The sequence below is a fragment of the Leptonychotes weddellii genome, chromosome 13, assembly GCF_054177405.1.
Source record: "Leptonychotes weddellii isolate Sample4059 chromosome 13, ASM5417740v2, whole genome shotgun sequence".
Taxonomy (NCBI): domain Eukaryota; kingdom Metazoa; phylum Chordata; class Mammalia; order Carnivora; family Phocidae; genus Leptonychotes; species Leptonychotes weddellii.
The window spans coordinates 25,112,242-25,130,629 of NC_138381.1; the positions used below are offsets into that span (position 1 = coordinate 25,112,242).

Below are 18,388 nucleotides of genomic sequence, written 5' to 3' on the forward strand. Positions count from 1 at the left end.
AAAAAAAACAAAAAACAGGGACCATATTCTCACCTTAAACACATATATGTCCTTTTATTAATATTAAGATATATCCTACTTTGAGAAAAAGACTTATTGAAAGCAAAGCTTACACTTTTGCATATACACAAAGTTAATATAGGCACTCAACTTTAGGAAGTTAGGAAAAGCAGGCCAAAAAAATAATACCTTAGTGCTTTAACATAAGAGATTGCCAAAAGATACCCACCAGTAAGATTGCAAAGCTTCCAAATTTAAGGTAACATTATCCAGACATTGTACCATAGAGAAAACCACATTTAAACAATGCATGCTTTCAAAATAATCACTTAAGTGGAGAAAAAGAAAAAAAATGCTTATGCTTGTTAATTAATACAAAACTGTGCTGTGGTTTTTATAACTAATATGATTTTTAAAAACTAGACTCTATTGTTCATAACCTGATACCCATTAGCAGTAACAAAACTGAGTCAGACTACCAGTTTCACAATGATTTTTAGCTATGGGAGACTTAACATCACCACTTAACTGAATAGTCGCTCTCAGCCCTGGCTGCTCACTGTAATCACCTAAGGAGGTTTAAAATATGCATGATCTCACGTGTAGGTAAAATCTAAAATAACCAAACTCATAGAGTAGATTGTGGCTGAATGGTGAGATGGGTGAAAGTGATCAAAGGGTATAAACTTCCAGTTGTAAGATGAATAAGTTCTCAGATGTAATGTACAGCATGGTGACTGCAGTTAACAATGTGTTGTATACTTGAAAGTTGCTGAGAGCAAATCTTAAAAGTTCTCAACACATATTATAACTATGTGAAGTGATAGATATGTTAACTAAACCTACTGTAGTAATCATTTTGCAGTATATACATACATCAAATCTTCACATTGTACACCTTCAACTTACATGATGTTATATGTCAACTGTATCTCAAAAAAGCTTGGAAAAAATGCTGATGCCTTGGGTGAAACCCAGAGATTCTGATTTAACTGGTCTGGCGTGGGGCCTGGGCATCATTAGTTTTAAATGCTCCCAAGTGATTCTAACCTAGAGTGAGACTGAAAAATGCACAGATTTTACCTGCCTTGTTTGCTTTTAATAAGCTGAAAATAGGCAGTTTTCACCTGATTACTATGTCTCAGTGTATTTGTTATCAATGTATTTAGTGAGTCTCCTAAATAGCCACCAAAATACAGTAAGATTATAAGAGGCTTAAAATGGGAAGGTGGAGCTTGTAGCCACTCATATTCAATCTAGGAAAAAATTTATAGGACTGCTGATGTGGGTTTGGGGTCTCCTCCCATGAGTTCCCACTGCTTAATATAAAAATTTTTCAAGTAATTCAATCCTCAACAGGCTAAGAACCCTCACAAATCAGTAAGAAAAACAAATGTGGCAGGAGGAAAATGTGCAAAGAATATGAACAGAATGTTTATCAAAATAACAAATGGCCAAACATGATCTTTCAGCTTCACTAGTGATCAAAGAAATGGAAATTAACACTAAGATACAATTCTTCCATCAAATCAGCAAGAGTTTTTTTTTTTAAAGATTTTATTTATTTATTTGACAGAGAGCGACAAAGCTAGAGAGGGAACACAAGCAGGGGGAGTGGGAGAGGGAGAAGCAGACTCCCAACTGAGCCCAATGTGGGGCTCGATCCCAGGACCCTGGGATTATGACCTGAGCCGAAGGCAGACGCTTAACGACTGAGCCACCCAGGCGCCCCTCAGCAGGAGTTTTTAAAAACATAAATATTCAATAGAAAGAACATAATGCAACGAATACACAAACTCCTGGATGCAATAAACTTAATATATTTTAAAAAACAGTTTGACAGTATGTGTCAAGAGTCTTAAAGTATTCATAGCCTTTTCTCATAATAGCAAAAACCAAAAACAGCCCAAAGGCCAAACATTGGGGAATTTATCTTATAGTTAGCTAAATAATTCAAAATCCATACATTTTAGGGACAATATTGTGTTTAATTAAAATGTTCAAAATGCAATGTTAAGAGGGAAAGGAAGATAGAAGTATACATAGGGTGATAAATTTTGTTACGTATTATGAAAAGCAACATACTCAAATGTTAACAAAAGCAGGATTGTAAATGATTTTAATCTTTTACTTCACATTTTTCTATTTTCAAAATTTTCTACAAAGCATTTACTACTTAAAAAAATTCTTTTTTATTTTTAAACAAGAATTAATTGATGAAGCATAGTAAGTCTCTGCCTCAGAAACACTGTGAGGTAAGATAATAGCTTATCAGGGTGCCTTACAGCGCATAAGTGTGTATGGTGAGTAAGGGGTACTGAGATCCTGGCTTCAGTGGGGCTGGACCTGGCCACATGGACTGAGAATTAGGTGATCTTAGACAGCTGTCCTCAACAGCCTCCCTGACATTCTCTGAAACAGATATTTTCTAAATGCAAAATTAGATTTTCTAAATGCAAACCCACCAAGAAAACTGACCCTTACCTATGAAGGTGGATACTCTTTTTGGAACCTCAGTCTGAAGAGACATTTATATGGTGGACTATTAAACCACACAAAAGCAGGTCATTATAGCCAAGACAAGATGAAGCCACCCTGAGGTTTACTCTATGCTAAAAACAACAGGTATGGGCCCCTGGGTGAAGTCGGTTAAGCCTCTGCCTTCAGCTCAGGTCATGATCCCGGGGTCCTGGGATCGAGCCCCTGTCAAGCTCCCTGCTCAGTGGGGAGTCTCCATCTCCCTTTCCCTCTGCTCCCCCACTCCTGCTCTCTTGCTTGCTATCTCAAATAAATAAAATCTTTAAAAAAAAAAAAAAAGTTATTGGAAAAACTTTTCCCTGCTGCCCATGTACACTGATGGACGTAAGTAAGTCTGTTCAGAGAACTGATTTCTTTAACTGAATGGAGTCCAATGTCCATTATTCATATTCACTAAAATCAAAATTCTCTGCAAGAGCGGACTTTACAGAACTAGATTCAACTTAAAGTGATTTTACAGAGAGGTGACGTCCCACCATAAAACTGCAAGGAGTGATTAAAAATACAAAAAGGTCATCTATAAAGATAAATGAGATATTTGATTAAAAGCCTTGAATACACAAGACACTACAAAGTATTTTCACATTAATATTCACTTCAAAATACTCTATATTTTTGCTCATCTCTAAGTCCCCCAAATGCAAGAACTGCCAGAATTATCTTGATATGATATCTCCAAACAGATTCTTAAAACAGCAATTTAGTCTCAAAACCTCACGTAGAGAATGATTCAGTGTGGATAATAAGTTGCCTGTCAGTTAACTGTTAACTAAAAAACAATCTTCATAAACATCTGTTTCCAGATATCGAACTCAATTAAGCATGATCATGCACTATAGAATACAGAAGTCTCCATCATTTTCATTCTTTAAAAGAAAATGCATTAAAAAAATAAAAATGAAAAAAGAAAAAGCATTAATTGTAAATTTGGCATAAGAGAACATTTAACCTAATTCCTTCAACGTTTATGCTGCTGACAAAGCTTATAAATGAAGCATTTTCTGAATTACTAAATTAGTTGTACCTTGATGAAAAAGGATAGCAAGAATCTGTTTTTACTTTTCCTCTTGATTTCCATTCTGTGTAAACAGCTTGATTCAAATGTCAACATCCAAGAGATTCTGTCAGGCACATCCAGTTTAAGTTCACCTGAATGTCTATGTTGCTGCACTCAAGTCAGTTCATAATTTATCCAATCTTTACAATTTATACAACTTTTCAACAATTGCCCTTGCTATTAGGTTGAGTGTATCCCCTTCCCTGAAGTCATAATGTGACTCAGGAAACTGACATATACATAATTATTACATTAAAAATGCACGATGTAACAATTTTTTAGGGGTAGCAATATAGACAGCTGAAAGGAACTTCCTAATATTTAAACTTGGGCTGTTCCATCCTTGCTGCTCTGCATGCCCACTTATATGAACAGCACCTCCTGAAACTGTGCAGTACACACAGTGTAAGCAGTCATATACAGCGGCCCGGCACCTTACCTACCATTTGATTTTCCAGGGATTACCTTAGAAAACTGTACAAACTTTCAAAAGCCACAAACTTACTAAATGGTGTGAACGAGAGAAATTAAATCATAGATTCAGATAACTTACTTTGGTGTTTTGGTTTGTATAAAATTCAGAATAGACGAGAAACAGACCACCAGTGTTTTAGAAGTTTTAAACACTGGTGAAAGTAGTCAATTAGCAAGGAGGTTTAGATAATATAAACAAAGCACACCTAATCTATGTAAGCCAAACAGGAGAGTGCCCATGAACACATTTCTCATGCCACCTCTATAACTGGGTCTATTTTGTTGTTTACCCACCTTCTTCTCCCTTTCCATAAGAAGGCAAAATACTGGGGTGGTTACATCAAAATCTGTTTAGTGAGTGAAATTAAGCACTGTATCATTATGATCTTGATTAACAGATCAGAACACAGGACATAAGAATGCATGAACAAACAATTTTACAGGTGTTAATCAACCGTTCTAAAAAATATTAAATGCAAAACTGAAATATACCTAGAATCTGCCTGAGAACAACCCCAAAGTCCGCTTCTCTCATGCATTCAACTGATGAACTTCAAATAAACCCCCTCCCCAGCAATTTTAACCCAAACTACCAAAGGAATTCAACAGATATTAAAACAGTAAGCATTTCTAATTGTTAAAAACTCATATTTAATATACTATATGGATGAGACTTTTATTATAATAAGATGAACACCTATAGGATCATTCTTGTTACTGAATTTATGTAAGTTTGGTTGGCTACAGGCTTAATTAACCAATATGATTTTTCTTGAAATACTCTTTGTAGATCAGCAATATGCTGTCTTCATGTATAGAAACAAACTTTTCAGAAAACTAAGAGGAAAGAACAGTCACCCATAAAATTTTAAAAACCAAAACCTCCCCTTCTTTAATGTAGCAATAAACAACGCTGTCATCATCTATTAAATGCCAGGTACTTTATAAAATGTTCCTAATCGTAAGAGTCTCTTCAATAACGAGAATTCACCAATTAAGAACCATTCAGACCTCCTCTTTCTTCCACCTTGAAATCTCAAGACTGCCTTTGTAGTACACACTACCAGTCGTGATAGTAAGGAAAAAGCAGATATGTCTAACATGTAATAAATTACACACTCTTACACCAGTGAGAGCTAGAATAAGCAGATTTCTATCAAACTTCTTAAAGCTTGGGAGAGTAAAGGGAAAATACTGCAAAAAAGCATTCTTTCCAATGCAAGGGACAACTTAGAATAGAAAAATGTACAAGGTAACTATCTCATCATGCAGTGAACTGGGGAAAAACTCATAAAACTACTGTTTTAGGAGGAACAGTTACTAGAAAACTTAAACGGAAGATAGAACATGTCATTTCAGACACCATAAGCTCGAGTACAGTGGCTATATAATAAAGCAAAGTGCCTATTCCTGAGGAGAATTTACTTAGTAATAATGCTGAACAGTGAGTATTAAACCTAAGCAGTGCTAAAAAGGCAATGATGGGAGTTCAGATAATGTGTTACAGAGAAAGAGACGTGAGAGAAATTCCATTACTTAAAAATAATCTTGTCCCTATCATTAATCATTTAAATATTTTTTTGCTGACGTGCTAAAGTGCACTGGAAACCTCAGAACAGGTTTTTAAAATTGGCCATGTCTTGTTAATACACTGCAGTCTTCAAATTTACACAGAGCTGCAGGTCTCCTGGATTTTTTCAAGTGTCACTCATCTAACTGAGCCTGACAGCTTAGAAATGCCATCGGTCGCTCTACAGTCAGTTTAAAAAACATCCTCTACCTGGTATCTCTGCAGTGATTGTCTTGCTGCTCCCTGAAACCTCTTCATCATCATCTGATGAGCTCGTGCTTGAGTCACAAGTCAGGTCACTATCACTGGTACTACTGTCCTGCAATAGGTTATACTTCTTCCGTGCAGCAGCCTCCCTTTTCTGTCTCAGTAGCCTGATTCTCTCCTTGTGCTTTTGGCTCCGATGACCTTTAACCTTGGCGACTCGGCCATTCTGTTTATCACTGGATTGCCGGTTTTTCTTGGCAGCCATAGTAGATGTTTCACTTTCAGATCGGGAACGCCGAGACTTGCGCCCGACGGTGGCACCAGACACTCCAGAAGGGTCTCCTTCCACTGCTGTTTCTGCCTGGGAGGGTTCATTCTCTTCTGCAGAAGACAACGTGTCTGAATCAGCCAGGTGACCACTAGAGGAAGGGGAAAGCATGCAGTGATTAGAGGAGTCACTCTCATAAACTCGGCCAGTGGTCGGCTTGTCACTTTCTGTGGATGCTAACTGAGACTCAGAAGAGTCCCTTCTCAGTTCCATCAATAAGCAGGGCATTGAAGAAAGAACTGTAGAATCCACTACCCCATCTTTCTGAACTTGAGATTCCAGTTCTACAGATCCATCTTCCTCCTTAGCTGTCTCTTGTTCAGATGTTTTTGGTGGGACTTCAGACTCAATGAGTTCTTCGACTTTTCCCACTGCCTCCTCCATCTTCATTTCAGACTTTCAAGTTAAATCATGGAGCAGAGTTTAGGAAACTAGGTCAAAGATGCAACAGGAAAGCAACCTGTACAAAAACACACAAAATCAATAAACAGAAATGGAAGATTATGTAATCAACACAACATGCCTACCTTTCTAAATTAGTAGCAAAAGTTACCATCACACAGGCCTTTAAAATGTACCTGTCATCTGCTTAATAGTCAAATTCAAAGGACTCAGTACTATCAAAATACTAGCATACACAACTACTAAAAATGGCATAATATTAATCCTCAATTACTGAACTTGCAAGCCCAGCAAGGAACCAAACAAGGATTTTCAATTTTAAAAACGTTACTTAAAATGTTCAAGAAAGGGGTCCTCAAAACTCTGATACAGTTAAATGTGTATGTTCTGACTTTAACATATATGAAAAAGAATGCTTCAAAAAAACTAGTCTCAAAAACAAGTTAGCTAGAATGATTACTTTTACACTCAAATCCTCAAAGAGAGGACATTATAGTGGAGTAACATCAAATGTACACACATTAAAAAAAAAACCTTTCAATTATATGCATTTGGCAAATGAGCACCCAAAGTAATTGTATGCATCAAACCTATCTGCTATTCCCCTCAGGAGGAGTTGCTCTACAGGGGTATTAAGAGGCCAGACCTGACTATGCTGTTTCCTCACAGTCCTTCCTAGTTCCCACATACCTCTCATCAGGCTGAATGTGAGTCTAGTGTTTCAACATGTTTTGTTTCATAAACAGAGCCACTAAATACAGATCAACTACTTTGTGAACCCAGAAAACCTAGTACATTCTAGTCTATGAATGACTTAAGGAGTTTAAGAGAAAACACCCTACACATATTTTCTACCTTTTATGCTGACTTTTTTTTTTTTTAAAGATTTTATTTATTTATTTATTTGACACAGAGAGAGAGAGAGAGAGAGATCAAGGAGGCAGAGAGGCAGGCAGAGGGAGAGGGAGAAGCAGGCTCTCCAAAGAGCAGGGAGTCTGACGTGAGGCTCGATCCCAGGACTCTGGGATCATGACCTGAGCCGAAGGCAGCCGCTTAACCGACTGAGCCACCCAGGCGCCCCTGACTTTATTTTTTTTTTTTTTTAAGATTTTATTTATTTGAGAGAGAGAGACCATGAGTGGAAGAGGGGCAGAAGAGGAGGGAGAGGGAAAGGGAGAGAATCTCAAGCAGACTCCTCGCTGAGCTCAGGGCTGGATCCCAAGACCCTGAGATCGTGACCTGAGCGGAAACCAAGAGTTGGATGTTCAAATGACTGAGCTACCCAGGCGCACCTATGTGCTAACTTTAGAACCTAACATCCTTCCCCTACTGAGTGTGCTACAACTCTACTTAATCATGGAGAAACAGGATATAACCTTTAACTACAAGAGCTGTGACCTGTACAGAGCAAACTCCATTAACTGATGGTTTGGTTTTAAAAGGATGGTGCTAAGAATGTACAAAGCCAGTAAATACCTCATTCTGTACATATAATGTTATAGAAGACAATTATCATGATTTCCCACTGGTAACAGACACAAACACTGAGCTAGATGGTGTGCTAATCAGGTGCCGTAAGACATCTTCATCACTTCACTCTATCAACTCTATTACTTGACAGTTTAATATATGGTAGATGGCAACTAGAAGATATTCAGAAAATCCTTTTATTGCTCTAACATGCCAAGCCTACTTTTTGCTTACTATAAACATGAATATTCTATATTCCTATTTTTTGCTTTTCATGGCCTTGTTCTCAGCGGCTGATGAAACAGACATTCTGATGAAGGTTCCTCACAACACATTCATGAAAACCAGAACATTCACGGCCACTGGAAACATTCATTAATGTAAAATAATCCCATATGTAGCCTATTTCATATTTGCATCATTACTAATTTTTTACTTACATGAAAAAAAGCATAAATGTTATTCCTAACACCATTCCAAAAGGAATGTAACACCTCTGAAAGCCAACAGAGGGGGTAAAATTTAAACCGGCAAACTGCCAGTGTCATAACTGAAGCATGTTGGCAATACAAACAGGAAATAAAATATTGAGATATGAAATACCCCAAATATAAGGAATAAACCAAGATTTTGTAACTAAATAGAAACAAGAGTTGATTCTTCTGTAGAGAATGATGTTATATATTCCAGAATAAAAATTTTTCTTACAGCTGAAATATTTGAGACATACACTCAAATGAAATTAATGTCAGTCATAAAGCATAAGAATCAAAAGTCTCAAATTAATTTCTGAAAGGAGGAGGCACTGGGCCTTTTTGAAGTACATAATATAACATCAGGTAGAAAGGTAAATATGTTAATATGACCATAAAACTCCTGTTCGTTCAGTAAATAAATTGTGTGGGTAGGACAAATAAATCTAAACTGTTTTACTTTGTAAGAAAACATGACATTATCATTGTCTTTCAATATGACAACTCAATTATCTTTCATTTCAAGATCCTTATACTTAACAGTTTATTGAGATCTACAATGACTTCTGCTGCCTAAAAAAACAATTTTAATCACAAACACTAGCATCAACCATAAATAGGACACCAGTTAGCTAATAGTGATATGCCCATACAATGTGCCCATAAAGGATGAAAAAGTTCTTTAATACACTAATATGGAGCAATTTTCAATATATAATGTTAAATGAATAAAAAAGGTACATTATACCATTAGTGTAAATAAAGTAGTTTAATTTTGTTTTATACTTATATGTGAGTTCGTCTGTAGATGTACAGAATCTCTGCGAGGATACTTAAGAATATAGTTAACACCAGCTACTTTGGCAAGGAAAGAAAGCGAATGAGAGAACAGGAGTCAAAAAACCTTTTTACTGTATGTAGTTTTTACCTCTTGATTCTACTATCATGTACAAGTATTGCCTATCCAAAACCCCACTCAAACATAAAAGTCTACTTTAAAGTCTTCTGAAGAAAAGGGGAGTTGGTACCTTTCTGCTCCTGACACCAACTACTGCTCAGGTCACATTTAGTCAGTGAAGGCTATTAGAGTCTCCCCCCTGTAGTGGAATTTTGTCATAATTCATAAAACACAAGAAAAAAAAGTCACAGGAAGTGAAAATACAAGCTCTGACAAAACTCCCTGCAGTGGAATAAAAATAAAGTACTCTAAACACGGGGGAAAGATGTCATGTGTACAGAGTAATCCTCCCCAACAACCAGAGTATTTACTGCATATATTGTTTTTTTTTTTTTTTAAGATTTTATTTGACAGAGAGAGACACAGCGAGAGAGGGAACACAAGCAGGGGGAGTGGGAGAGGGAGAAGCAGGCTTCCCGCAGAGCAGGGAGCCCGATGCGGGGCTCGATCCCAGGACTCTGGGATTATGACCCGAGCCGAAGGCAGACGATTAATGACTGAGCCACCCAGGTGCCCCTACTGCATATATTGTTTTTGGTCCGGGAAAAAACGTGGATTTTCTTGGTAGAGGTAATCAAAAGTAGCTGGCAGGAGAAAAAGATAAAACTACTGAATGATAGTTGCATCTTACAAATGGGATAAAAGGCTCTCAACCACCCAGTTTAATAGTAAATTCACAATGAAGTAATAAATATGTAACATACAGCATTTCTTTCCTTAGGAGAGCATTTTCCACTATGCTGTTCTTCCCTCCACTCTAAAGGCGGTCCCCTTCTACATGGATATTACAGTTAATCCCCCCTCATCTCCCTAGAGCCTTAGTGATTATTCTTTGGCATTCATCAACTTCTCACACTCAAATGGATCGTCCATCCATCCATTTACTCATTCATTTGAAAAAAATTCTCCTACTTACCGCCTCAACCTCTCATCTCCAGAAACCATTCTCTTCTCACAACGTCATTAAGAGAGATGTCTAGGGGCGCTTGGGTGGCTCAGTCGTTAAGCGTCTGCCTTCGGCTCAGGTCATGATCCCAGGGTCCTGGGATTGAGCCCCGCATCGGGCTCCCTGCTCAGCGGGGAGTCTGCTTCTCCCTCTCCCTCTCCCCCTGCTTGTGTTCCCTCTTTCGCTGTGTCTCTCTCTGTCAAATAAATAAATAAAAATTAAAAAAAAAAAGAGAGAGCTGTCTAAATTCCCTGTCTCTATTTCCTTACCTCTCGTACTCCTCCAACCCAATCCCATCTGACATCTGCTTTTATTAAACCTGTAGAACAGTTCTTATCAGGGTCATTAATGACCCCGGTATATTTAAAGCAAACAAACAGTTTGGCCCTCATCTTAATGTCTAAGCAGCATTCTATGCTTAACCACTCCCCTCTCCTCCTTAAGCTAATGTTTTTCTTTGGTTTCCCAGGCTTCCCTTCTTCTGGTTGCTCCTTCTCAGCCTACTTTATAGACTTAACTTCCTCTACCAAACCTCGGGTGTTAGTCCTAGGACTAGGTCCTTCTCACACCCCTCAAAGTAGCCCTCTTCTACATCCAGTTTCTTTTTTTAAAAAAAGATTTTATTTATTTGACAGAGAGAGACACAGCAAGAGAGGGAACACAAGCAGGGGGGAGTGGGAGAGGGAGAAGCAGGCTTCCCGCGGAGCAGGGAGCCCCATGCGGGGCTGGATCCCAGCACCCTGGGATCATGACCTGAGCCGAAGGCAGACACTTAATGACTGAGCCACCCAGGCGCCCTACATCCAGTTTCCAATACCATCCCTATACTAGTAATTCTGTCTCTCCATCTCAGCTCTTCTCCAAGCTCTATACTAGTCTACCCAAACAGCCATTTGACATGTGCATTTAGATTTCACAAAGGCACCATAATCTCTTCATGTCCAAAACCAAATTAGTCATCTCTGAATTACCCCACTCTGCTCCTTCTCTATCTTTCCCTAGCTCAGTAAAAACAGCACCACTATGGGTCACCCGGGTGGCACAGCTAGTTGAGCATCTGACTCTTGGTTTCACCTCAGGTCCTGATCTCAGGGTTGTGAGATTGAGCCCCACGTTGGGCTCCGTGCTGAGTGCAGAATCTGCTTAACAGTCTTTTGCCCTCTCCCTCTGCTCCTCATCCCTGCATGCGTGCTTGCCCGCATGCTTTCTCCCTCCCTCTCTCTATTTTTTAAATAAATAAATAATTAATTAATTTAAAAAAAATAATAACACCACTAATACTTCAGTTGCTCATGTCAGAAACCTGAGGATTATCCTTGACAATGCCTTCTCCTTTACTCACTGCATCCCATCATTCACTAATTCCTATCAGTCCTACCTCATATTTCTAGCCTAGTATTCTCCATCTCCACTGTCAACCACTCTAAACACAACCTCCATAATTTATTTTTCAATAGAACGACCAAAAATCATCATCTCCTCTCTATATATATTCAGTGTTGCTCCTACCCACAAACCTGTGCTCTATACAGCAGGCAGAACAATATTTTTACAAGGCAAATATAACATGTTTATAGAAAGGGTTTTTTTAGATTCCACATAAACAGAAAGTATTTTATAAATGTCTTACAAGAGTAGGGGGATGACCAAGAGGAGAGTAGTTCAAGGCAACTTGAGTTTTATCTGAGTTTCTCTCTCTCCCCTTTAAAAAGGATTATATGCAATAATTTTCAAAATCAGGCTGTCAGGGATGCCTGGGTGGCTCAGCCAGTTAAGCATCGTCGTCTAAGCATCGTCGTCTTGGTTTGGCTCAGGTCATGATCTCAGGTTGTAAGATCGAGCCCTGCGCTCAAGTAGGAGTCCGCTTGAAGGGTCTCTCCCTCTGCCCTTCCCCCCAACTCACTCTTCTGAGCGCTTGCGCTCTTTCGCACTAAAATAAATAAATAAATCTTTAAAAAAAATAAAAATAAAAGGGTGCCTGGGTGGCTCAATCACTTAAGCACCTGCCTTCAGCTCAGGTCATGATCCCAGGGTCCTGGGATTGAGACCCACATCAGGCTCCCTGCTCAGCGGGGAGTCTACTTCTCCCTATTCCTCTCCCCCCTCCCACCCTGCCATTTGGGTGCACGCATGTGCTCACTCTCTCTCTCAAATAAAGTCTTTAAAAAAAATAAATTAATTAAAAACAGGCCTTCAGTTCTGGACAATCAAAATGCAGCATTTGTTTTATTAGTCCTGTGTTCACTAAGAAACTAAGATGACAAAAGATGAGGACAGGTAGGAGAGCTAAACCATGGAAAGGAAGCAATACACTGCCCCTCTGAGACAGGGAAGTGGAAAGTATTAAATGAAAGGAGTGGAAAGTACAAAGTATAAGGCTAAATGAGGCTACTGCGAAAATCTGGAGGGAGTTTCTCTCATATCAGACCTTATTCTTGGTCGGCAAAACTTAATACAAGGTGAAAAGAGCACATCTGGAGGTTTGTGAAAATGGAAAAGGATTATAACACTTGCTACAGAAAATGTGAGGAGAATAAAACTGCTAAGCACAGTAATTTACATAGTGTCAAAAAGAATAATTTGCAATACTACTCAATTTCCACGCTAGGTAGGGACTATTAACACAAACTTAAGAGGAGAAGGTAGTGTGTGATTGCTCTTACCTGCTCAAAACCTCTGCCCACATCTCCAGCTTCATCTTGGGCCACTCACACCCTAACTCCTTCCAGATACAAAGAATGTGTCATGAATGGCTTTTTCAGATCTCTGGCCTTTCACACTCATTTTGTGCCTGCCCCCTTGCTGGCTACTCTTCACAGATATCAGAGTAAGTATCATTTCCTTGGGGTAGCCTTTGGTACCTTACTAATAGGATCCCTGTTATATACTGATTACACACCTATTTTGGGACACCTGGGTGGCTCAGTTGCTAGGTATCTGCCTTCGGCTCAGGTCATGATCCCAGGTCCTGGGATCCAGCCCCATATTGGGCTCCCTGCTCAGCAGGAAGCCTGCTTCTCCCTCTCCCACTCCCCCTGCTTGTGTTCCCTCTCTCACTGTCTCTCTCTCTGTCAAATAAATAAATAAAATCTTTAAGGGGAAAAAAAAGATTACACACCTGTTTTCTTTCACAGCACTTTGCACAACTGTTACTGTTTAATGTCCATATTCCATACACAGGGACTTATAAAGGTTTAACGAAATAAAAAAATATATAAATGAAAAGAAATCATATAATCCCCCAGCTTATTTATCTCTATGATTATTAGGCAAAACAGACCTTAAGACAGAAATTGTCAAGACTAAAGGTGTCATTCTAATTTTCATGGCCCAATGATAAACACAATGGGAATCTATGGAAGTTCCCTCTGACTACAAATTTTTCAAGGAAGTAGAAAGCAAGGTCATCGTTAACAGTGAAGATGAATGAGGTGGTGTTGAGGCTGATCAGAAGACCAGGTGTGAAAAAGTATGGTGAAAATGAAGACACTAGAGCAGTTACAGTATATGATTTTCAGACCATAATAAAGGCCCACTTTAAGGCTATAGCATGAACTTCAAGTGAGACTGGGACACACAGGTATGTTTTTCTCCTCTGAAATTCAGCTGTGTAAGTCTAAGCACAGAGGAGGAAGAAGCTGGGTTTAACCAGAATTCTAGTTTTACTAAGCAAGTAGATCGGTGCAAGAAAGAAACAAGAGTGTATACAAGGAAATGATTCTAATGATCACATCCAGAAGGTACAGGGCAGTGAAAATGCCCAATGGAATGGACATCCCAGTGGAGTCAAGGTCCTATAGTGAACTGCAAAGAGAAGGTGGCAGTCCGAGAGCGCTGTGAATGAAATGGATTATGGAAGGGTTGCATTTACTGGTAACTGATGAGATCTAAAATAGTGCCACTCAAAATGGTGTTCTTTTTTTTCTTTTTTTTTAAAGATTTTATTTATTTGACAGAGTGAGAGAGGGAACACAAGCAGGGGGAGTGGGAGAGGGAGAAGCAGGCTTCCCGCCAAGCAGGGAGCCCGATGCAGGGCTCGATCCCAGGACCCTGGGATCATGACCTGAGCCGAAGGCAGACGCTTAACGACTGCGCCACCCAGGTGCCCCTCAAAGTGGTGTTCTTAAAGGACTGTCTGCAATGAGAGAAGTACAGAAATTAAGAAAATTGATTAAGAGACTTATACAGCAATTTGGTATTGTCATGACATGTCATGACAAACAGCATTTCAATTTCCTAGTAAATAATTGTATTTTTTAAAAGATTTTATTTATTTATTCATGAGAGACAGAGGGAGAGAGAGGCAGAGGGAGGAGGCGGCTCCCTGCTCCCATGCACCCTAATTAATTGTATTTTACCAAAAACATTCACCAATGATGGATTGGAAATAAAAATACACTGGTCCTGGGGCACCTGGGTGGCTCAGTCGGTTAAGTGTCTGTCTTTGGCTCAGGTCATGATCTTAGGGTCCCGGGATCGAGCCCCATGCCAGGCTCCCTGCTGGGGGGGGGCGGGGGAAGTCTGCTTCTCCTTCTTCTCCTGCCCCCTCCCCCCGCTCATGTGCCCACGCAAGTTCTCTCCCCCTCTCTCTCTAATAAATAAATAAAATCTTTAAAATATATATATACTAGTCCTTCACAACAGATAGTTCGAGAAGCACTGGTTAGAGTATGACTGTGAAAATAACTGGCTGAGGTAGAGAACAAAATCATTATGAGAGAGTTCACAGAACTGAGTGGGCAGTGTCAGAAGGATCATCTGTGTATACTGTAATCATGAAGAATTAAGACAAGAGTAATAATGGACAAAATGACACTAAGCAAGGAACAAAAATCACCAGAGTCAGTGGTCAAAAGAGGACAGCAATATGGGGATTAATGGAAGAGGAAAATTATCTGAAAAGTGGCAATGAGGAACAAGGAAATCCAGGCCAGAGGAGAAGGACTGCAGGAGAAAAAAAAGCACAGGCATCCCTTGCAAGGTGAAGCTGTGCCCTCAGTGGAAACCACAGTGTTACTAGTGCAGGAAGGTGAAGGGGAAGTTCAGAGAGGAAGTTAAGAATATTGGTGATTTCGCTGATGCTGAACCAAAGTAGAAACGAGGTGGAGAAGGAGGGGAGGGAAAGAACAAGGAATGTGCAGTGCTTTCTGAAGATTAGAGGGTAGGAAATAAGGGGTGACGTAGGAGTTTGGAGCTTCCTGTGGTTACATTCATGAGACAGAAACTTATGTAAAGCACTCAAGATATTTTTTCATTCTATGTATTTAAAAAATGTAGTGTTGTTCATGACTCAGTCAACTGATTTCACAACCCAATAGGTGGTGACCTAAAAGCTTGAAAAACACTGTCTAGAGAAACACATGTGTCGTAGCAGCACTGTCTCTGTGATAGACAAAACAAAAACAAAACATCTACTGACAAACAGCGGAACAGAAAAATAAACTGTGGTACATTCCTACAGTAAAGGAGCATATAGCAGTAGAAACAAAAGACAACTACATCAACATGGATAAAACAATAAAAACAATGGTAAGCAAAAACAAAACAAACAAAAAAAGGAAATTGCAAAAAAAAAAAAAAAAAACCCCTATCAGTCAATGTATATAAAGTTCAAAACAAGACGATACGAAATGACATAATATATATGGATACTTAGTTGTGCTGTAAAACTACTTTAAAAAAAGCTCAGGAATGATTACCAAAATGTCAGGATAGTGGTTACCTCAGTGTGAAGAAGCGGTGATAGATGATGAGTATGCAGGGTTTCATAAGTATTGGTAAGGCAGGACACCTGGCTGTGAGCATGGGAAAAGGTCAGCAAATACCCCCAAAATGTAATTACAAAGCAAGACAAAATTAATCAAAACAACCACTTCAGGGGTGCCAGCTGGTTGGGCACCTCACTCTTGCTTTCAGCTCAGGTAGTGATCTCAGGGTCATGAGATCAGCCCTGCATCGGGGACCCCACACACACACACGCCCCTCCCCCAGTCGGGCTCCCCAGTGGGCGCAGTCTGCTTGAGATTCTCTCTCCTCCCTCCCACTTGTGTGTGCATGCTCTCTCTCTTTCAAATAAATCAGTAAATCTTAAAAAAAAAAAACACTTCAGAGCTCTGGAAATCTATCAAATGCCTGCACCAAAGAGAAGTACTGATGCTTAAAGACCTGCAGGATTGGGGAACCTGGTCAGTTAAGTGTCTGCCTTCATCTCAGGTCATGATCTCAGGGTCCTGGGATGGAGCCCCCCCACCCCCTTGTCAGGCTCCCTGCTCAGTGGGGAGTCCGCTTCTCCCTCACTCTCTGCCCCTCCCCCTGCTTGTACGTACTCGCTCGCAAGCACTCTCTCAAATAAATAAATAAAATCTTAAAAAAAAACAAAAAACACTGCAGGTTTGGGGCGCTTGTGTGGCACAGTCAGTTAAGCAGCAGACTCTTGGTTTTGGCTCAGGTCATGATCTCAGGGTCCTGGGATGGAGCCATGTTGGGCTCCCAATTCAGCGGGGAGCCTGCTTCAGGACTCTCTCTCCCTCTACCCCTCCCCCTGCCTGCGAGCTCTCTCTCTCTCAAATAATTAAATCGTAAAATGTAAAAACCTGCAGGATTTTTATTAAGAACAGTAGGGGACCTACCTGGGGCCACTCCCATTTCCCCCCACCTCCCAGCTCAATAGGTTCTGCCTAATTATTAGGTGGCACAGGCCTAGAGGATCTGTGTTTGCATTTACAAAGGGGCCTCACTCAATCTGGAATGGTGGGCCACACCTACACCCAGGGGCATTATAGGTGCAAGTGACAATCTAAGCAGCAGGCGGACAGGGCAATCAAGGGTTCCACTAGCCTGAGGATGTGATCATGAATGGGTCAAGCATATTCTTGGCTAAGGCTACAGGATTATGCAGAGGAGATGCCAAAAATCTTTACTGGTGGGAGGTATTTGAGCACAATTTCTGTCCAAGTACTGGCTGACCAGTAAACTATGCTGGAAAGGATAAGAGCAAAGAACAGAAAGCCAGGTTGAAAAGTTAAAATAGAAAAAATTTTAAAAACTGAGCAGAGACATAAACAACACACTGCAGGAGAGACAGATTTCAGATTTATCCCAGTTACCTAAACGAAAACACAGCAACCCTTTCAAAGGGAAAAATAGTAAGAATCCAAAGCTGCTGCAAAATATTATCTAAAGTGTCCAGTTTTCAATAAAAAATTAAGAGACCTTTGAAAAAATAGGAAATGTGACTCATACACAGGAGATAAAAAGCAGTCACTAGAAAAACAATGTCCTCAGATGATGAACTTCACAAAGACATCAAAAGACCTATTTTACTTTTTTAAATATTTATTTGTCAGAGAAGAGAGAGCACAAGCAGGGGGAGGGGCAGAGGGAGAAGCAGGCTCCCTGCTGAGCAAGGAGCCCGATGCGGAACTCGATCCCAGAACCCTGGGATCATGACCTGAGATGAAAGCAGACATTTAACCCACTGAGCCACCCAGGCGTCCCAAAAGAGCTATTTTAAATATGTTCAAAGTACTAAAGGAAAATAACTTTTAAAAATTAAAGAAAAGTATAACAATGAGTCAACAAGCAGAGAACCTCAATAAGGGAACAAATTATTTACAGAGGAACAAATGGACATTCTGCAGTCGGAAAGTATAAAACTGAAATTTCATGAAAACGGCTCAACAACAGGTTCAAGATGGCAGAATAAAGAAATCAGTGAACAAAATAAGTCAATAAAAACTGTGCAATCTGAAGAATAGAGAGAAAAAGATTAAAATGAATAGGGCCTCGGGCGCCTGGGTGGTTCAGTTGGTTAAGGGACTGCCTTCGGCTCAGGTCATGATCCTGGAGTCCCTGGATCGAGTCCCGCATCGGGCTCCCTGCTCGGCAGGGAGCCTGCTTCTGCCTCTGACCCTCCCCCCTCTCGTGCTCTCTCTCTCTCATTCTCGCTCTCTCAAATAAATAAAT

At 39.8% G+C, this 18,388-nt stretch overlaps 1 protein-coding gene across 4 annotated transcripts in view; it reads right to left on the reverse strand.

Annotated features, from left to right (window-relative positions):
• Positions 1-18,388, reverse strand: part of ARK2N (arkadia (RNF111) N-terminal like PKA signaling regulator 2N) — an 83,252-nt gene that overhangs the window by 38,723 nt on the left and 26,141 nt on the right. For 3 of the 4 annotated variants that reach the window (XM_081801320.1, XM_081801318.1, XM_081801321.1), the window contains exon 2: positions 5,850-6,634. In XM_081801320.1, the coding sequence (XP_081657446.1) occupies positions 5,850-6,564 (715 nt within the window). In that variant the 5' untranslated portion in view covers positions 6,565-6,634. Of the gene's footprint in view, positions 1-5,849; positions 6,635-10,393; positions 10,620-18,388 lie in introns of all 4 variants that reach the window. The other variant, XM_081801319.1, reaches the window with a different exon arrangement.